This window comes from Rhinolophus ferrumequinum, chromosome 12, assembly GCF_004115265.2.
Source record: "Rhinolophus ferrumequinum isolate MPI-CBG mRhiFer1 chromosome 12, mRhiFer1_v1.p, whole genome shotgun sequence".
Taxonomy (NCBI): domain Eukaryota; kingdom Metazoa; phylum Chordata; class Mammalia; order Chiroptera; family Rhinolophidae; genus Rhinolophus; species Rhinolophus ferrumequinum.
Genome location: NC_046295.1, coordinates 80,603,293 through 80,622,520, shown reverse-complemented (window position 1 = coordinate 80,622,520; position 19,228 = coordinate 80,603,293). Strand labels below are relative to the sequence as shown.

The following is a 19,228-nucleotide window of genomic DNA, read 5'->3' as shown; positions in this document are numbered from 1 at the left end:
GTCTATTTCCCCATTGCAGTAGTCACGAATAAAACTTTAACTACTGTCTAGCTCTGGTTTCTCTGGGACGGTTGTGGTGCCGTGACTCAGCTAGGATCGGATTCGTCACTGGCCCCCCAGGCCTCTCACCCACGGCCCCGAGTGTTCCCCTCTGAAGACTGTGTGTGGGGACAGAGCCAGGAGTGCAGTTTCCAGGCTCTCGGCCTCATGTGGAAAGGTGCTGGCTCAGGTAGTGAAGGCCATCAACTGCGATTGGATGGCCATCAGCTGTAACCGGTGAGCCATTGGCCACTAATATAACTGCCGTGGCTACGCTAGCAGCAGATGGGGGCTAGCAAGAAGATGGTGGCTGAGCTAGCAAGCGCGGATTGCAGTTCGCGTGGTGGATTGCAGTTAGCAAGTGAGGTTGGTTGGCAGAAAAAAGTGGACAGCCAGTTGCAGACCATGTGGCTCCTGCTTCCTGTGTCTCCAACCCAGCCGCCAGCGAGAATATAGTGGTGTGACTCCCCTATCTGTGGCTCCGTGGGTGTTCCTTTTTGGCCTCACCATGTCCTGCGTTCTTATGTGGGGAGCAGGACCAGAGACCCCGCAGGCCGCCCCGCACGACACTGTGTCTTCACTCCTGATTGATTGGGGACCCATTGGTGAGGCCGACTTCTGAGGCCCTGCCCCGGATGACAGTCCACCACAGCACAGCCTGGTGGGTTAGTGCCGGACAGACAGGCTGGGTGAGAGCCTCCGGTTCTGTTTGTAAGAGGTGAGTCCCCATGTTAGTCCCAGGGCTCTGCTCCGTGGGAAAAAGGCACCCTTCGTTAAGAACATGGGAGCTTCTCGCGACGGAAAACGGCCCTCTCGAACCCCTGCTGACTATATGCTCCACCAACTCTGTCTGCTTCTTTTTCTGTCGGCTGAGGAGAATTTGGAACTTCACTGGCCTCTGGGGAACTTGGGGTCTCTCCAAACGCTCTCCTCTAATACCGCTCCCTTCCCATTGCTTCCACTCCGCTTCCTCCTGTCACCTTCGGCCCTCCCTCCCACTCCCTTGAGCCCTCTGACATGGCCCCCTTTCAACCCTTACCTTCTCCACCCGTCCGTCCGTCCCTGCCAGACCTTCCCCTTCCCACTCCAGCCCCACAGTCACTCGAATGTTAGCGTCCCCCTGCCTCCATCAAGGGCTCTTAAGGGACTCAGGGACCCTGGAAAGCAACCGTCTGAGGCTGGAAAGGGCTGTTAGGAAACAACTGGCTGTTTTACCCACTCATAGCTTTGGAGACATCTGACAGCTACTGGATGTCAGTCTGTCAATCATTCACCCTCCCAAAGTTCCGTCAATAACCTTCAGAAGACCACATACCAGGGCACAAGGAAGTCTTGAAAGTCTCCTCCACAAATATTGCTAAACAGGTGACCTGAACTTATCCCAACTGCCAGAAATACAATTTGGACAAAAATTTAAAGTGGAGATAAACCACTGAGTTTGTATTAGTATGTTTTACTGACTCATGACGAAAATTTTAGAATGAAAGCTATTAAGATATGTTTGTGTATTGGTGCAGGGGTGTACACGTGTGTTGTCTGCATACTTTTCCACCTCCGATGGTGATACCAAATTACTTTATAAAACCCTTTGAAGGAGCTCTATTCCAATTGGGTTGGAGAGAAGTGAACACTTACATAAACTGAGTGCACCCTAGGCTCTTGGAAGTAGAGAAACTAACCCAAATGCTTTTCCAGTTCACATGACTTGGGTAAATCCTTGACAAGATTAGTTCAGTATTGTTGGTTTCATAAAAACAACTGTCTCTGGAGTTAACATATAATATGAGCATACATTTTTATTCTTCTTGAGTTTACCAGTCAAATAAGGTTAAACATAGTTAAGAGGGAAATAATTTGGGGCAATGGGAGTTTTGAATCCTGGTCCGTGGACCTGTCAGGAAGTTCAAGGACAGACCTTGGGGGCCTGAGATGCCCCTGAAATTGGATGCACATATTTCCAGTGTGCCATTTTTCTGTGGAAAGGTTCCATGGCTATCGTTGGACGCTTGGAGGGTGTATGGCTTTCCAAAAGGTCTAGGCTACAAGTAACACAGTTCTGAATTGATACGATTGACAACGTAGAAAACGCACCCAATTGATTTAATGGCATATAGAGCTTAGGCAAATACTTAAAAGAATTTTTTTCCCAGGTTGGAGCACATTCTGTGAGGTCAAACACACCTGTGTTGACATCACACAAGGCAGACGTTGCAACAGACAGACACAGACTCAAGCCTGGGGCTGCCACTCAACAGCTGGGAAGTCCGGACGTGTGAACTTCCCCCATTGGTACCTTTGCTCAGAGAGTATATGACAAGTTCGCGGCACCATAAATATCAGGGTCCACAGTTCTTATCTTACTGTTTACAAGGTGCTCCAGAAGAAACATTTAACATTTGTTTTCAAGCAGAGAAATACCCATTTAAAAATTATAGGGAACCTGAGTGTATGTCAGCAGACGTTCTAACCACAGAGAAAACAGTGATTTGGAGACAGCACTATATACTTGTAGCAATTTTTGATTCAACAGCAATGGCCCAGTCTGCTGGCTGAGCAAGCAGGTGACAGGCTCACCTCCAGCTCAGGCCACTCTGTGGGAGTGTGGGAGGGCAGGCTCAGCGCCACCGGGGACCCTTCGCTGCCAGTGGTTTCACTCCATGCAGCCATGGGACAAGGTCTGTTTCCCACAAACCTCTCCAGAAGGCGTCCATCTGGCAGGATGAACATAAGGGTGCAAGACCCTCTGGGACCTGGGGCTACTTCCGGGGGCGCTCACCCCACCCGCCTGGCGAGGGGCCTCAGGCCTGTTCCCACCTCCCAGCGTTGACCACATGAGGTCACTGAATGAAGGCCCAGCGGGAGCCAAGCCCCACGGCAAGAGCTCCAAGAGCTCCGACACCCACACTCACACCACATCTCTTTTGGAAAATGTATTTAATGAGGACAATTCGAGGCGGCCCGGCCTTTGCCAGGTGACCCCAAATGGATGGGACCCAAAGCCCAGGACAGCCTCTGGCCATCTGTGACCGTGGACCAGGCTCCTTGTGCCGTCTCTGCCATCGGTCATGAGACCCAAGCCAAGACCAGGCCTCCAGCTGCACCATCGCCACCTCCACACTTGCTGGTCTCAACCAGAGGGAGGAGTGGGGGCCTCAGCCCGCCGGGCACTGGGCTGGGTCATGGCTGCGGGAGCCAGGGCACTTCCTTCGCAGGGACGTCCCCGAGCACCCAGGGTAAGACGGCAGCCGAAGAGCAGGTCACAGGCAGGAGCTGGGTCAGCTGCACCCAGCTCCTCAGAGGGGCCTCCGGGGCCGTTCTGGTGACGATGGGCGGCACTGGGAGTCCTGCCTGGTCAGCGAGGCCCCGCCTGGGGCCCAGGGCTGCTCACACGTAGTCCAGCATCTCCGTCTCCATCTCATTTTCACTCCCGTCGGATGGCTTGAAGTCCTCCTCCTCCTCCTCCTCGTCCTCCCCAGACTCGTATGTCAGCTGCTCTTTGCCACCGTCAGCCTTGGCTGGGCTGGAGAAGAGAGCTGGGGCCAGGAGACAAGGCCGTGTGTGCCCACGCAGGCTCCTGGCAGCCCCGGGCCCCCAGAACAGGCTCTCGGGTGCCTGGGCTCAAGCTCTGGAGAGCTGCCGTGGGAGTCTGGGTGGCCGGGGAACCTGGGACTCGGGCACTTCAGGGGGACACTGAGGCTGACAGCTGTGCCAACCATGTCCCCAGAGGTACCTCGGGCAGCTTCATGGGCCCAGAGGCCCCAAAAAGGCACAGGACATTTTTTGAGAGGTTTTTTCTGGGAAAAGCGTCCTTAGCCTCGATTAGAGTCTCGGAGGGAGCTGTGTCCCAAACGAGGCTAAGAGCCCCTGCTCCCGTCAGCTCCGTGGGAGTACGGAGGGCTGGGACGCCCCCTCCCTGAGCCTGGGAGGAAGCCCCTGGCAGGGGCCCTGTTGCTTACACCCCCCTGGCCTCATCAGGCTCGTGGCCTGCAAAGTGTTCACTGCCGTCTCACGGCCCCAGTCTGCAGGGCCCTAGTCCCGGGGAGGGGCAGGCAGTGCAGGGTGATGGGACCTGGCTCCCTGTCCCTGCTGTCCCCCGGGAAGAAGTGGGCAGACCGCACCCACATGTGGCTGGAAGATGTAGGAGGGTGTCAGGGTATAAAGCGCTGGCTCCCGTGGCAGCCCCTCCCCTCTGGGCCTTAGACCCCCAGGGCTGAGTGCAACGACGCCCACCCAGGCTGAGCCCTGGCTCACAAGGCCACCCTCCCACCAGCGTCAGGGGCCAGATGATCCCACCTGCATGCAATTTCTTGAGCATGGGCCCATGAGGGACACGCTCTGTCCCCGGACCCCGTCGCCCCACGCGGCTCTCACCAGGCCTCTTGGAGCGGATGGTCTGCCGGATCATGAGGGACATGGCGTTCCTCAGGCTGTCGCTGGTCTTGGGGAGGCACCAGCCATCCCGCTCCGTGCAGGACTCTTCGGCCCCGTCGTTGCGATGAATGATCTTCTGCAACCTGGGGGGATGGGACACGGAGTTCCAGGGGCAGGGGGCGGGGTGGCAGGGGGCCGTGCCCCCAGAGAGGCGTCCGGAGGGATCAGCGTGGAGCTGAAGGACATCTGTGAACGCTGGGCCCTTCACCGCCCGACCCCCACCCTGCACACAAAGCGGGGTGTGTGCCCACGCCCACTTTCCTGGAGAGTCAGTCTGTCACCCGATTTCCAGCTGTGTTTAACATGCCCCTCCCCCAGTTTTTTAAACATCACTAAGAACAACCCGATTCAAGGTTTCTGGTTGGTTCTGGGGGGGATTAGGAACCCCCATGTGGGTGATGAAGGAGGAGGGGCAAAGACTCAACAGCAGACATGTCTCCGGCCAGCTCAGAGCCGTGCTTGGTACACAGGACAGCTGGCTGCGCAGAGGTGTGGCCCACGTGGATGCTGGACGCTCCTGAGGGCTGCACGAGCCCAGGAGGGCTTGCCTGGCAGCACCTACGCAAGTCCTGGCGGGCAAGCCTCCTCGCGGAGACCAAGGCTGACAGCAAGTGGAAGATGTGCAGGAGACACTCTGGTCCCCTGTGGTTTCTCAGCACTGAGCCCCCGGCCCACGGCCCGCCTTGGCGTCTCAGGCCCTCCCTCCCGTACGTACTCGTCCACGTTCAGATCGCATAACTGGTAGAACATCTGTCGATATGGCGGCAAGGCCCCCTCCCGGAAGATGTAGACTGAGTCCTGGGGAAAGTGGGGGAGACATGGGGACTGTTAGTGGAGCCTTTCCCTGGGGGTAGCTGGTCTCGGACACCCCACATTGCGGAGTCGGCTGTCCCAGGACCGGCGAGTCTGTCTCTTCTCACTGGATTCAGGCGGGGCAGGCAGGCCCAAAGGCTGGGAGCAGATGTGGGCAAACAAGCCGACTGGGCAGCTGGATCTGGGAGGGTGGACGGATCAGCCAGGCCCGCCCGTGGTCCCTGGAACCGAGCGCTGTCTGCATAGCAGGCCAGGCGCCAAGGCGTGGGGTGTCACACCAGCCTGACCCAGGCTGGGCTTTGCTTTCCGTGCTTTTTGCAGTCTGCCCTCCTGCCTGATGCAACGCAGGGTTAATGGAGTGTCCATTTTCTCTTTCCCCTCTCCAGTCACATGGTTCTAGAGTCGGGATAGCGGCTAAGGTAGACACGCGAGGAGGCTGCCCCTCGCTGAGGGCACTCATGCCCTGGAAGCTGCCGCGTCCCTCTACCACCTGTCCCTGCCCCCACCCCTCCTGCCGCTCTCAGTCCAGCACCCCTGTGTGACCTCGCCCAGCCCGCCTCCCCCCGGGCTGCAGAGCCGCTCGCAGCCGCCCGAGCGTGGGAAAGGCCTCTGGGTGCCCGTTAATGAGCCTGTGAAGGCTGGGCCCAGGGCTCTCGTCCCCATCAGCACCCCGTGCCTGCCCACCGTGGGGTCCAGATGCTCTGCTTGGGCTCCGTACGCCTGCGAGGGCCCAGTTCTGACCATGCCAGCAGTGGCCACACGCCCCATGCTGAGTGGCTGGTGTCAGGTTTCCCTCTGAGACTTGCCCCCTCTTTGGGCAGAGGGTCCTCGATCCCCACAGCCCTGGGTGGTTCGCACCCCGAGCTGTCACTGTTTCCAGAGGCTGTCTGGAAGGCTGCAGTCATGCAAAGGCACTGGGTGGACAGAGGTCCAGGGCCTTCTGGGTGTCTCAGGAGAGGGGCCCTGAGGGTGCAGTGTGTGTGCCGGGCCTCCGTGAGGGAGGGGCCCCTCTCTCAACCAGGCAAGCAGCTGCTCTCCCTGGGTCCAGGGGGCACCTACCTTGAGCTTGTACTTGTTGGAGGTGGATTTCCGAGCGCCAGCCGTCCCCGATGGGCCCAGGCCCTGCTTCAGGTCATGCATGGTGACAAGCTGGCTGGCTGTGAGGCGACAAGAGCAGTGCTTTGGAATATAGGGGGTTCCTCCCAGCACCCCACCCTGCCCTGCTGCCCATCCGCCCCCACCCCAGGGAGTGCTGGCCAGCAGCGCCCGGGTGTTCCCTGGGGGAGCTCCACCCCCTCCCGCAGTCCAGATGCCCCCTGTCCCCGGCACGGGTGGGGGGCCCAGCGGCCCTGTCCCACGTGAGCCCGGGGCACTCACGCATCTTTTTGATGGTAATGGGAAGGCTGTAGTTGTAGGTGCTGCGCTTGGCCTTCACAGGCATGTCGCTGGGGATGTAACCTGCAGACGAGGGAGCGCACGTCAGGCGCAGCTGGGCACACGGCCCCTTCTGGCAAACAGCGCTGGCTTCGTGCTACAGGTGCACTGAGGTCCACGGAGGCCAGCTCCTGACAAAGGGCCTGGAGTGACAGGAGCGTCCGCACGCCAGCACGGACCCCGTAGGGCCACGTGCTGGGGCTCTGTGCGCAGTGGCTCGCCGCCGGCCTGGGGACTGGACACTTCCTGGATGCCGGGCCTGTACCACGGGGGCCACAAGTCACTGCGCAATAATGGAATGAACAAGTGACTGTGCTTCAAGAGCCATGGGCAGCAGTGGAGCCAGGACTCATTTCAGGTCCTCACTTCTGCCTCATCCTGGATCTCACCGGTGCAAGGCCTTTTTATTCTCTCCACATGGATGCATTCTTATTACAAAAGAGAATGCTAGAAACAGAAGGATAGAGAGAAAGAGAGAAGGCAAAAGGTTTAGGAATTTTTACCGTATTTCATTCCACAACGGATTCGGAAATCAAGGACTTGATAAATCTTGGCATCTGGGTTTTTTCGGGGGTCGTACCCATATCGAACCCACAGGCTTCTCCAGGGGCCTGTTATCTGGAGACAGAGAAGGTGGGAGTGTGAAGTGGGGCCAAGGCTGATCCCGCCCCCCGCAGAGATGCAGGCCCAGGTGTCTGCCCGGGGGGTGGGGGGCAGCAGAACACCCCAAGAGCTGGGGACACGGCTCTGGATCCGCACCCCAGCTCTGCCGCATGCGGCTCTGTCACCTTGGACACGTCACTTGGTCTCCCTGTCGGATGGAGATGACATGAGCCCCCCTTTCCCATAGTTTTTGGCAGATGAAATGAGGTGAGGACTCTGGAGCCTTTACCACGGTACCCGGTACAGTAAGTGCTTATTAAGTGCTATTATTGTCCTCACGGATGGGATGTCCTGTCCCCACACGGTACTCCTGAGGTCCTTACGTCTAGGAAGCCATTGCTAAAAGACAGATGGCGGCTCTCTGAAGTCTGGGGTCCGAGCCCAGGAGGGATGAGCCTTTCTTGGCCCAGCCACCTGTCATCACCGTCACCGTCACATCTTATGCTGGCCTCTGCAATGCTCTGTGAAAACCCTGGCAGATCGGATCTCCTCCCCCAGCACCTTTGGGAACCTCAGTAATGACACCCCCGTCTCCATGGCTCTCCCCACACTGAACGCCACTCAACCCTGGTTGGGGCTCGGTGGCACTTGTGGTCAGGGGCCCAGGTTCTGTAGTCAGACAGGCCGGGGGCCCCCGGTGGCTCTGCCACTGCTGGCTGTAGGACCTTGGTACACCAAGTCCCCTCTCTGAGCCTAGGCTCTTCCTCACAGGTGAAAAGGGAATCCTGCTGCCACCCCAGGTCGGAACAAAGGGCATCATGTGCACCCAGCACTTAACCCAGCCCCTGGTCCTTAGAAAGGCCTCAGGACGAGGTCATGAATATGTATGATCCCTATACCTAAGAGGCAGGTAATAAATTCCTCTTTAACCCTAAAATCGTCCCAATATGGCCGAATGTGTTACTGAGCAGCTGTGGAGGCCTTTCCAGGGGGCGCCGGGACAGGTCACGTCAGGGACCAGGATGACCCTGGCGGTACCAGGGCGGGCAATTGGGAAGACACTCACCATGTAATAAGCCATGAAGGGCAGTAAGACCTTGAGCTTGTCAGGGTGGACGCTGATATTGGCCTTGACGGCGTTCCGGGACCAGATGGGACGGATGTTAAAAAGCTGTGGGAGGCAGTTCCAGGCAGAGGCTGAGACGAGCACCAGCGGCGTCCCGCCCACCGGCCCCGGACTGCCCGGCATGGTCGGCCCCCGGAGGACCCTCCTGGAGGAGTCGGAGGGGAGCAGGGGCTGAACGAGCAAGGACCAGCCTCTAGGAGCCACAGTTTGCTCACACGCGTCCCCTCCATCAGAAGCGTGGGCTGCACGCCCCACAGGTCTAGCGTGGCTGCAGGGCCAGGGGTCCTGAATGACCCGAGGAACAGTCTCTGTCCTTATGCAGCTCACAGGGCAACAGGGGAGGCAGACGACCAAAGGAGCCGGAGCAAGGACAAGACGGGGGATGGCAGGGCTCCGGGACCCCGAGCAGCCCCAACCTAGAGGGCGGTGCCTGAGTTGGGACATCATGAAGGCTGAAGGGACAAAGGGGCACCCTGGCCCAGGGGAACGACTGCAAAAGTGGAGGCCCAGGGCAGAGAGGCCCTGGGCTGTGTCCAGAGGACAATGAGGAGCCTTGGACAGTGGCCCCCCCATGTCCGTCACCCTTGCTAGAAACACAAGGTGTCCACACAGTCTCTTGTAGAATGAACCTTCACCCCAGGAACAGTTAACGTCCACTAGGGAGGAGACGTGCCTCAGTCAGCAGTGACGCGGCCTGAGCACCTGCTGTCCCCGCGGGCGACCCCCCAGCACCTGCGAGCCGGAGGGCAGGGCGGAAGGCCGCTTCCGTCCCAGGGCATGCCCGTCCACTCCGACTCTAACGGGGGGAGGTACGGGGCCTGGCACACGGCAGGGGCCCCGGCTGGCATGTTGCAACCAGCCAATAAATACATGAAAGCTGCCTGGACCCCAGAGCCCCGCACTGAAGTCACATTCGGACAATGCTCCGATTGTTTACCACGCAAAGGGACGCCTTGGAGAATTCCATGTATTTTCAACCTTGGGAATCAGGGCTTAGATTGGCACGGCTTTTCCACGTGGCACCTGGAGGTGAGACCTTGCCACGTGCTAATGAACCGGTTTAAGTCAGTGCAGCCAATGAGGGCGGGCCCAGCTGGGTCAACAGGAGGCGGGGGAGGCTCCGCTCACCTTCCGCAGCTCCTCCTCCACCTTGCGGTCCAGGGGGTTGGTGCAGATCCTCCTCCACGTCTGGACGGCAGCCTCCAGCGGCTGCACAGGCACCTCATCCTCCTCGAAGTTGACAAAGATGGCGTTGTGGGGGCGCCGGGCCCTGCTCAGGCCAATCAGGTTCTCTCCGGAGATGGGGGGGTTGTTGTAGCCTTCCCTGGGGGCAGAGAGGGCCAGTGAGGGCCGCGCGCCGAGGACGACCCCAGCTGGGCCCTGCTGGACGGGCGGCAGCCCACCAGGCCTGTGACGCCAGCTGCCCACGTTTTTGTGCTTTCCCCTGGACTCTGGGTTAGGGAGAGGGTCTCCGGTCGCTTGCTAAAGGCAGGAGTCTGTTCTCGGGCTGACCACCGGGAGAAGGGGCAGCGAATGCCACAGACACCTCAGGCTCTGAGCTGGGGCCAAAAGGCGCCAGAGGCTGGGGGGTGGGGAAGGGCTCTGCCACGAGGCTGGTGGCTTCATGACTGCTTTGAGTCCTGCATGGCACCGGCTTGCTGGCGACAACCTAAGTGCCCCTCAGGCAGGAGCGATGAAATCAGTTAGCACAGTCAAACAGGACGTGATCGAGCTGCTGTCAGACAACAGCCACGCTCACTGACTTTGATGATTCAGGCATTCAACCCTCTGAACCACCTGCGAGGAAGGAATGCGGAAGTAACTGAGGCCACAGGGGTTAGAAACCTGCCGAGTCAGAGCTCATAATAATGGAGCCGGGACTCACACCCAGGGAGGCCAGCCAGGGGCCAGCCGCGAACCGCCAGCCCGGAGGCATCCGGACAATACAAAGATGAAGGAACAAGGGATATTACCAAATGGTGTGGCCATACGGCTGAGGGTAAAAGCACAGGTTCTCAGACCCGTGGGTCTCTCTCCATGCTGGCACAGAGCGCACCCAGGCGGGGGAGCCCCAGGTGCCCAGAGTGGCCCCACTTTACGGCGGGTGTCAGAAGCGTCTAACCTGCACTGAAGCAGGGAGAGCAGTACAAAGACCCCCAGGGGCCCATCAGCAGCTTCAACAAGTACCGTCACGTGGTTAGTTTCACTCCATCCGTAACCCACCCCAAACCCACTGAATTATTTCGAGGACATTTTAAAGTATGTCCTGGGCATCATATAATTTCATTCAGGTCACTATTACCTTTTACATTTGCTTCCATTTTACCTTAATTTTCTACATGAGTACATACCACCTGCATATTTATAAAGGACAAGGTGATTTTCACATTGAGAAATAAAATTACAAAGACAGGATCAAATGTGTACCTTTTTTAAAACAAAAAGCGACTCCATCAGAAACCGTCTGACAGGAGCAGCATTACCCTGTTTTCAAAACCCCGGACGCCCCCACGAAGGAAAGTAGCTCACTGCAAGGCAAGCGTGCCCCACCCCCACCAGCGTCCTCAAGGAGAGGCCCCGCTCAGGCCACCTCCTCGCCTCTCCTCAGCCCTCCTGTCCTGTGGGAAGCTCAACCTCCCTGGACAGGGAGGGCCTGCAAGGTGGCAGCCAGGCCTCCTCCCTGCCAATCAGTGTGTCCCCAGGAAGGCCAGCAGAGCACAAAGATTGATAGCAACCCTGGGAGAAAAGGCAGGTTCTTTCTACAAAACCACATAGGGAGGAAAACCGGCCTCCCAAGGGCAGTCGGCCCCCCTCCCTGCCCTCGTCCCAGGGGCTGGAGAACAGCTGCCTGCTGGCCCCGAAGGACAGAGAAGTGACTCAGACGCTGTCACTGGTGCCAGGGCCAGCAGTGCATTGGGGGCTCTATTCTCTTCTATGTATTTTTGTTTGTTTCCAACTATAAGAGTAAAATCCTTGTGGGGGGAAAATAATCGAAACATTTCAGAAATATGTAAAATTTTTAAATGGATCATATCAACCTCTGCTTAAAACTCAACTGTACTAACTATAATATCCACACAGAAATATCTTTCCATGTGCAAGGGTTTCAGCAGGAAGGGATGGGACCTGATTCTTTTAGTCACACGTTTCTATGTTTTTTTCTATGATGTTTGTTCTTTCTAACAAGCACGATTTACTCTTGCAGTCAGAAAAGCGGCCTGGGGATGGTGACAGGGACCCAACAGGGGCCTGAGACGTCAATCACAGCACCCCGTGTGGCCCCGTGAGACGAGGGCGAAACAGAACGAGGGCCGGGTACTGGACGCCATTAAGGAATATTGTTAACCTTGCTTGCTATGGTGACAGCACTGCAGTTGTGTTTCTAAAAACAAGTCCTTTCCTGTTAGACACACACACTGACTTGTTTCTTGTGGACGTGCTGTGAAGCTGGGCTGGGGAAGGGGGTGAGACGAGGTGAGCAGCACACGGCTGCTCGTCCTTGCAGCTGGCGACGTGGGTGGGGGCCCAGGACACAGTTCTCTCTACTTTGGGGTATGTTTGCAACTTTCCGTATTTTGTTTTTAAAGGAAGAGAATACACCTTCTCCTTGGAACACGATCAAGGCCCCTTGCCGGGGTCTGAAAGGCCCTCCCCCCTCCCACTCCCCAGCTCGCTCTGTAAAAGACTGCTCCCTGGCACAGACAGGCTGTAATTGAACTAACCACGTCTCTACTAAGGGACTGACCCTTATTTATTTTCTCAAACTCTGCCAGGTGCTTACTATTGTAAGTATTCCAAAACCCTTGTCTTTTAGCTCTCCCAACAATGCAGGAGGTGTGCGCTATTGTCACCTCCCTTACGGTGGGGACGCAGTGCGGAGAGGTCGGGGCTCACACACGGTGGCACATTGTGGCAGTGCCAGGACCTGAATGCGGGCTCCTGGCACCAGTCTGGGCTCTCCCACCACACCAGGCTCTCAGTTTCTTGCTGCTGCCAACAATTAACCAGTAGACACTCTCATAAGTATATCTTTGAGCTCTTAGGTGACAGTCACTGTGGGATAAAGTCCTAAGTGGGACTGCTACAGGCCAACAGGAAAGAACATCTAAAATCAGAACAGATATTGCCAAACTGCTCTCCAAAAAAGCTGCCCTCATTCTTGGTGCCCCTTCAGTAGGACGGTGTCTGTCTCTCTGTCTCGTGAGGTGCATGCTTTGGGGGACGGGTCTTCAAGTCCAAAGTCAACACCCCGATTCACTCTCCTGCTGTGGGACCAGCTCTGAGCAAGGCCTCCGGGAGGGGTCAGGGACCAGGGCTGGATCCTGACACTCTTGTCACCAGCTGCTCTGCCTCAGAAGGCACTGGAGCCAGGGGCCTGGGCACAGCTGGCAGCCCCTGCCCAGCGAGAGGGGAGGTGACCCTCGGCCGCCCAAGGCAGCAGGTGCTGAAACTCCATTTTGGGAAGCTTCAAACATGCTGTGGAATAATTCTTTAACAAATGTCACCACCTATTGGCCATTTTCCAAGCTGTCTTTTTCCTTGTGCTTATCTGTTTTTCCTACTCTTGCTACCCCAAATCTCCACTCACTGGGGGCACAGGTACTTGCTGAATGCCTCTCATGGGCCAGGCTCTGTTCTAAGCACCAGGATTATGACAGCGCACAGAAGAAGCCAAATCGCTACCTCCGGGGAGCTTACGTTGCAATTGAGACATTTTAAAAACAATTTGTCTTCTTGTGTGTAATCTGGAAAAGGAAAGCATGCAACAACAGAACGGTGCGGCACCGTGCAAGGCCTGGGGGATACCCGTGTGCCCTGGATGAGTCACTGACCGTGAGTCCCACCTCCCCCATGTGTCAAATGGGGGTGACAGAAACGGGGAACCTCCACAGGTTGGAGAGCAAACGCACGCACGGCACCTCCCCCACAGGACTGCTAGGTCACTGGCTGTGGAGGTGGCCGTGTTCGTCTCCCACTGGGTATTGTCAAATGCATGTTTTCTTTTTTGTACTATTCAGTCTTGGTTCTTATACAAAGGAAATTCCATTCCGTCGTGTCACTGTGGGGCTGGTCTCCAGTGTAAACACGTGACATGCCCAGGCCTGTCTTGCCTACGACCCCCGGGGTCTCTCCTATTGTCGAGATTGTGTAAATGAAAGAATTTATTTCATTTATGCAAACCCAGCCCTGGCACGTGGTCTCACTGGGGTGCGTGCAGGGGCGGGGTGGGGACGGGCTGTGATACAGACTATGACACGTCCGTCTGGCGTTTCTGCTCCGTGTGAGAGAAACCACCTGAGTCAGGAGGGGCGAGCGCCCGTGCTCTCCGGAGCAGACGGACCGTAACCGAGCACTGTCAGAGCCAGCCTGAGGGAGGGCGCCGGGAGATGGCACACAGCTGGGCAAACCGGGCTGTGGTTGGGAGGCGACTGTGGCAAAGGGAGACGGGCAGAGCGAGGAGGAATTATACAGATGGCCATGAAGTCACTGCCAGAGATGGGGACAGCAAGGCAGGAGGGGATGGAGGTGGTGGGGAGACTTCAGAGGGGGACATGTGAAGACGGCATTTCTTCGGTTGTATCATTACTGGTGACAGCAAGGTCCAGCAAGGACCGGGGACTCAGCTAAAACAGCCATTTCTCGGCAGGAACCAAGTCCTAGCACTAGGCTCTCTGTCTTTCAGGGACCGCAAACTCGTGAGCACACAGGCCACCATTCACCGACGGTGCGCTCTGTACTGCCCTGTGCTGTAACTCCTCGTGCTTTTTAGATTTAACCCTCACGCCTCTGTTGGGGAGGTCCTCCTGCTATCCCGTCTTAGACGGGGAGCTAAGGCTCAGAGAGGCTAATGGTGTGCCCGAGGCCTCTCTCCCCTGGGGGGCGGATGGGGCCTCAGACGAGGCCCGCTGGCCGCAGGGCCCTAGCTGTGCCCCACAGCTGTGGGGGCGGGGCTCACCGGTGCTGCGTCTCCGGGCGGTAGAAGTAGTCCACCGGGGTGTCCAGCCGCGAGAAGATGGGCGGGGGGATATAGAGCGGCAGCTCCTGGTGGAAGAAAGCCTCCTTCTCGGGCTTCAGCATGAGCACTTTGTCATACATTGATGTGTGACCACTGCCCGCTTCCGTGTGCACTGCCAAGTACTGGAAGTCGGACATTCCTGGAAAGAGAGGCAGACAGATGGCAGACGCTGCAGCCTGGACAACCCCCCTATTACACCTGCCCAGAAACTGGCACCTGCCATGTGCCCATGCTCAGGTCTTCTTGGGGAGGTGCTGAGCGAGCCATGCGGTGCAGGCTGCCGGGCCATGGTGGCAGGAGCTGAAACCACACCCTTCCAAAATGCTGCCATGAACTTGGCTTCATGCACCCCAAGTCACTTGAATATAATTTGGGGGGGAGGGTTTATGTGAAATGTGACAATAACGCCCAGCTGTGCGCTTCTCAAAATGTCATGTACACGTGACTCACCTGGGATCTTGCTAAATGCAGACTTTGAGATGTTGCATTTCTAACAAGCTCCCGGGTGAGGCAGATGCCACTGGTCCAGAGACACACAATGACTGGTGAGGTGCTGGCTCCATTAGAGAGAGAAAACAGTCACTGGGAAAGCCTTGTCCAAGCAAGGACCACCCTCTGTGGTGAATGCCACATGCCACCAGAATGACTGACATTCAAAATGCCCAACCCCTGGGCTCCCAGGTCCTGCTTTAGTTTCTTTTCACTTTTCTCTTTCTACCACCTCTTCCTTTCTCAGTCTTGATTCTCTTCAGATTCTGAGAACTGCAGCTGCAGCTCCAGACATTTCTAAGTGCACCCATGTGCATGCGCAGGCCCCGTAAAGGGCATCATTTCGCTGAGGACTTAACGAACTCGGGGCCCACCATCCAGACAAGGAGATGACGCAGAGAGGCCAACTGAGCGAACGCACCAAGAACCGCGCAGCGCTCAGGCCTGCACAGCTCCAAAGTCTGCATTCTTTCTCACTCCCCCGCCCCGCCCCCCTCCTACAGCCTCCTCACTGGGGCTCCCTTTGAGTAGCAAACTGAACTGAGGACCCCACCAGAGACATCCCATTGGCTAAGAGTTCAAAAGAACACGAAGTCCCAAGGGGCTGAGGCGATCTGGGAAGGCTTCAGAGGGGAGGCAAGACCAGCAGCAGTCACAGCCAAGAGAAGGTTCCAAAACACTGGGGGTTGAAAACTGGAGGCCTGCCGGCCAGTTTTCTTTGGCTCCACGTAATGTCTTTAAACATTAGGACTCTTCTCATGGAACTCGAGCTTCTCCTAAGAATGCAGACCAGTGGCAATGAGCCCAGAGGCCGTAGGAGCTGCTGGCTGCGGGGAGGAGGCTCCCTCATCTCCTGCCCCCACGCCTGGGCACACCCTGGCCCCCTTCACTGTGCACACGACCCACAAGGCTTCTGCCGGCAGCTGGGACACAGGCCCTGGAATGACCCCGCGTAGGAAGACTGCATTTGGCAGTTACCTTGAAATTTGTAAATGGTGGAGACAATGCCGAGGATCTCCATGTCCAAGGTGACCTTGGGCTGGGCCTCGGGTCCCAGCGCCCCCTTCTGCCGTTTTGTCTTCCTCCTGATCCGGAGCAGCAAGCTGCTGGTACTGAAGCGATTGGCACACACAGGGTGGCAGTAGGGGTCCTTGGGCCGGAAGTACAGCTCCAGCCTCTTGGAGGGGTCTGTGTAGATCTGTGGTGAGGCCAAGGGAGACGGATGAAGCAGTGACCAGCTGAGCAGCCGGCAGGGAACCGCTCCTCTCTCCACAACAGCCTGGGGGTGACCCAGGTGACCGGGGGAGGGCCAGGAAGCTCATGTTTCTTTCTGAGCTCTTAGTTCCCAAAAGACTCACTGTTCAAACCAAGTATCTTAGCTTTTATCTGGCAGGGAAAATGAGGATCGTCTCTGCCTTCTAAGGGGTTGTGAAGCGGGAGAGAATAACTGCCAGTTCAGTAATGCCATCATCTGTCACGGGCCGGTCCATTCAGTGTAGGAAGTCACGTGATCCTCTGGCAGCACTTCCCGGAGGTATTATGACCTGAGTTTACCATGGAGGTAACTGAGGCTGGGGGGTTGAAGGACTTGTCCAGGGCTTCCTATTCTAGGAACTACTCACCCCAAGGGTCTTGGTATTCAGTATCATATACAAGTGTTTCTAGGTTCAAAGGAGGTTAAATCGATCAGTAATAAGCAGTGTGGCTCTGACTAGTTGTTACTTATTCTTTCCCAGCCTTCGTTCCTTCTTAACATGGAGATAATAAGAGCACCTACTAAGAGAATTGTTATGATGATTAAATGAAAGTATGTGTAAAGCAGCGCAGCACCCAGCTCGAGGTAGACACTCAACACGCGTCACCTACATATGAATGCTTGTCCCACACGACTTGTCTACTGTGTGCATATGAAAGCACCAGTAATGCCCACCGGTCCAAGGCTATCTATTGTTGACTCCCCAACACCCAGGACAGGGCCTGGCCCTTAGTAGGTGCTCAGGAAACACCTAGGAAAAGAAGAAGATTCAAAGGAGCCCCAACCCTCAGGAATCACTTCTCATGAAACACAGGCCTCTGAGCCTGCTGGGGGGGGAATGACTCCAGGGTGGGCCTGGCCCACAGGAACTGCTCAAGAAACATGAAAGGAATGAAGGACCAGTCTGTTCCCAAGGGGCTCACATTGTAGTCGGGTACAAATATCCGTGGGGCTAGTGAGAGTACGAGTCCTGTCAATGCCACAGGAAAGTGAGTCAGTCAGGATGAAAGAGCAAAGCATGACGGATGGGGCCACCACAGGCATCCGGTGCCTAACGACAGGTTTTTCAATATTCATAAAGGGTGCGGAGCAATGAAGAGTTCAGACTTCAGAGGGGGAGCATGCATGAGTTCAAATCCCCACTGCACCATGTACCAGCTTGTTTGACACAACCTTTCTAACCTGTGTCTTTACCTGAAAAGTGGGAGTAACAAGGGTATCTAGCTCACTAGATTGTAGTGAGAACTCAGTCATGCACGTGACAAATACTTTGGAAGCAGGCACTGTGATGGGTGTTAGGATTGCAGCAATGAACAAGAGAGACAGGGATTTACAGAATTGGGGCCAAGACAGGCAATAAACACACTAAAACATAATTTCAGTCTGGAATTACAGGTTGTGGACAGGTATCAACTGCTAGAGGCCACTTTAGTTAGGGCAGTTAGTGAAGCCTCTCTAGAGAAGAGACATTTCAAGATCTGGTGCACATAAAGCGCTCACAAAGCTGGGCACAAGGTAAGAATTCATCCCAGCTCCCCTATTTCCTGGTGACCTTGAACAAGTTGCCTCTGTTTCCTTGTAAAATGCAGACAATGACAGTCCCTGCCTGGCAGGGTTCTAATGAGGATTGAATGTAAGTAAAGCACCTAGAACTGTGCCTCGTACCGAACCCGTTGTTAGCTATTACGACCTTTAATCCTGAAAACAGAACACTTCGTCCCCCTTTCATGTAGGTCAACGATTCTTAATCTCGCTGTGCCTCAGTTTTTCCTCCGTGAAAATAGGACTTGACAACTCACACATCCTGCGGGGTTGCAGGCGAACTGCGTTCTTGGCAGCGATGCCGAGACTGCGGCTCTTCCGAGGACGGGATGGAAAGGACACCCCCTCCACTCCCTCGTCTCCCCTACAGTCCTTTTTCCTCTGCTCCCAGGAAAAAACGGTCCATTCCCGGCAGTCTCCCAAAGCAAAGCCCCGCCCACTGTCCGCCCCAGCGCTTGCCTCAAGCTCCGTTGCCATGGAAACCTATACGTCCCGCCCCTCTTGCCGTAGTCCCACAACTCCGTCCCTCCCCGGTGGTGGCGGAGACTCCCCGATCCTCACCCGGGAGACGCCTTCTTCGCCGCCCAGGGTCGTCAGCATCTTGGACACGTCACGCACCATGCCTGGGTACTCCACGCACACCATGCGCCTCTCGCGCCGCAGCTCCACTGGGATGGCGACCCCCAGCCCCGCGTCGCCCGACCCCGCTGCCATCCCCGCGGGTCTGGCCCGGCCCGCCGCAGTCAGTTCCTCTACGCGCTCCCAGAGGCCTCGCGTCAATGGTTCCGCGAAGGATTCGTTCCAGCCTCACTCACCGATCACGTCTCTCTAAATCCCTGCGCTCAATAAGACTCGCAGGCTTCGGGGAGCAAATGCCCAAGGGAGAGCCCTAGGCGTCGGGGTAAAGGGCCACCCTGTCCTCAACTTAGTTTAAAATGAAGGGGTTTGCCCGAGGGGCGGGGCAAAAGCCTGTGTCTCCTACCAACCCGCGGGGAACTCGGAGCATCGTAGGACACCGCCGGGTGACTACAGCCAATGAAAACCGGGCCGAGCCGAGACTTAGCCAATGAACAGTCAGGCGGAAGCCAGGGTCCATCCCTCCTCCCCGGGAGCTTAGGCCGACTTCCGGCCGCCTTCCCCTGTGGGGGAAGTCGCAGCAATGAATTGGATCCCCCGGCGCAGAGTCCCCTCAGCGGCTTCCTGGGGGCTCGGATTCCCACTGCTGCCAGCGTCCCCAGCAGCACGGGGTTTCTAGCGCACCTCCACTCACAGGAAACTCCCAAGCGTCCTTGGTGTGTGTGGGGAGGGGAAGTTCTGGACAGAATGCGCGAGTGGGTCCTTCGTTTCTTAGACACTTATTAAGCACCTACTGTGTGCTGGGCACTACTCAGAACCTAACAGGAGAGGAGCGCCTGGACTTCCCTGGCCACCCCACAACCCCCACGTCTGACTCCGATCCAGGCTCTGAATAGTGAATACT

The 19,228-nt window shown here is 56.8% G+C and overlaps 1 protein-coding gene across 2 annotated transcripts; it reads right to left on the bottom strand.

Annotated features, from left to right (window-relative positions):
* Positions 1-1,843: 1,843 nt before the first annotated feature.
* On the bottom strand, positions 1,844-18,662 carry GTF3C5 (general transcription factor IIIC subunit 5). 2 transcript variants are annotated; one of them, XM_033123713.1, is made up of 11 exons: positions 18,006-18,153; positions 15,930-16,149; positions 14,403-14,601; positions 9,575-9,770; positions 8,387-8,491; positions 7,221-7,335; positions 6,661-6,741; positions 6,343-6,440; positions 5,186-5,268; positions 4,411-4,553; positions 1,844-3,572 (listed from the first exon to the last, which is right to left on the bottom strand). In XM_033123713.1, exons 2-11 carry the CDS (start codon positions 15,970-15,972, stop codon positions 3,424-3,426), a joined length of 1,212 nt encoding a protein of 403 aa, XP_032979604.1. In that variant the 5' UTR covers positions 15,973-16,149; positions 18,006-18,153; the 3' UTR covers positions 1,844-3,423. The 2 variants fall into 2 exon arrangements, with proteins under 2 accessions (XP_032979604.1, XP_032979602.1); XM_033123711.1 differs by lacking the exon at positions 18,006-18,153 and adding an exon at positions 18,310-18,662 and having other exon boundaries at positions 1,846-3,572.
* Positions 18,663-19,228: the final 566 nt, after the last annotated feature.

Excerpts from the sequence above, each read along its gene's own strand:
- GTF3C5 (XM_033123711.1), bottom strand. The coding sequence starts at position 18,462 with ATGGCAGCGGGGTCGGGCGACGCGGGGCTGGGGGTCGCCATCCCAGTG. Across the intron at positions 14,602-15,929 it reads CACCATTTACAAATTTCAAG|GAATGTCCGACTTCCAGTAC; the intron begins GTAACTGCCAAA and ends CTCTCTTTCCAG. Across the intron at positions 8,492-9,574 it reads TGGAGGAGGAGCTGCGGAAG|CTTTTTAACATCCGTCCCAT; the intron begins GTGAGCGGAGCC and ends TGCCTCCCACAG.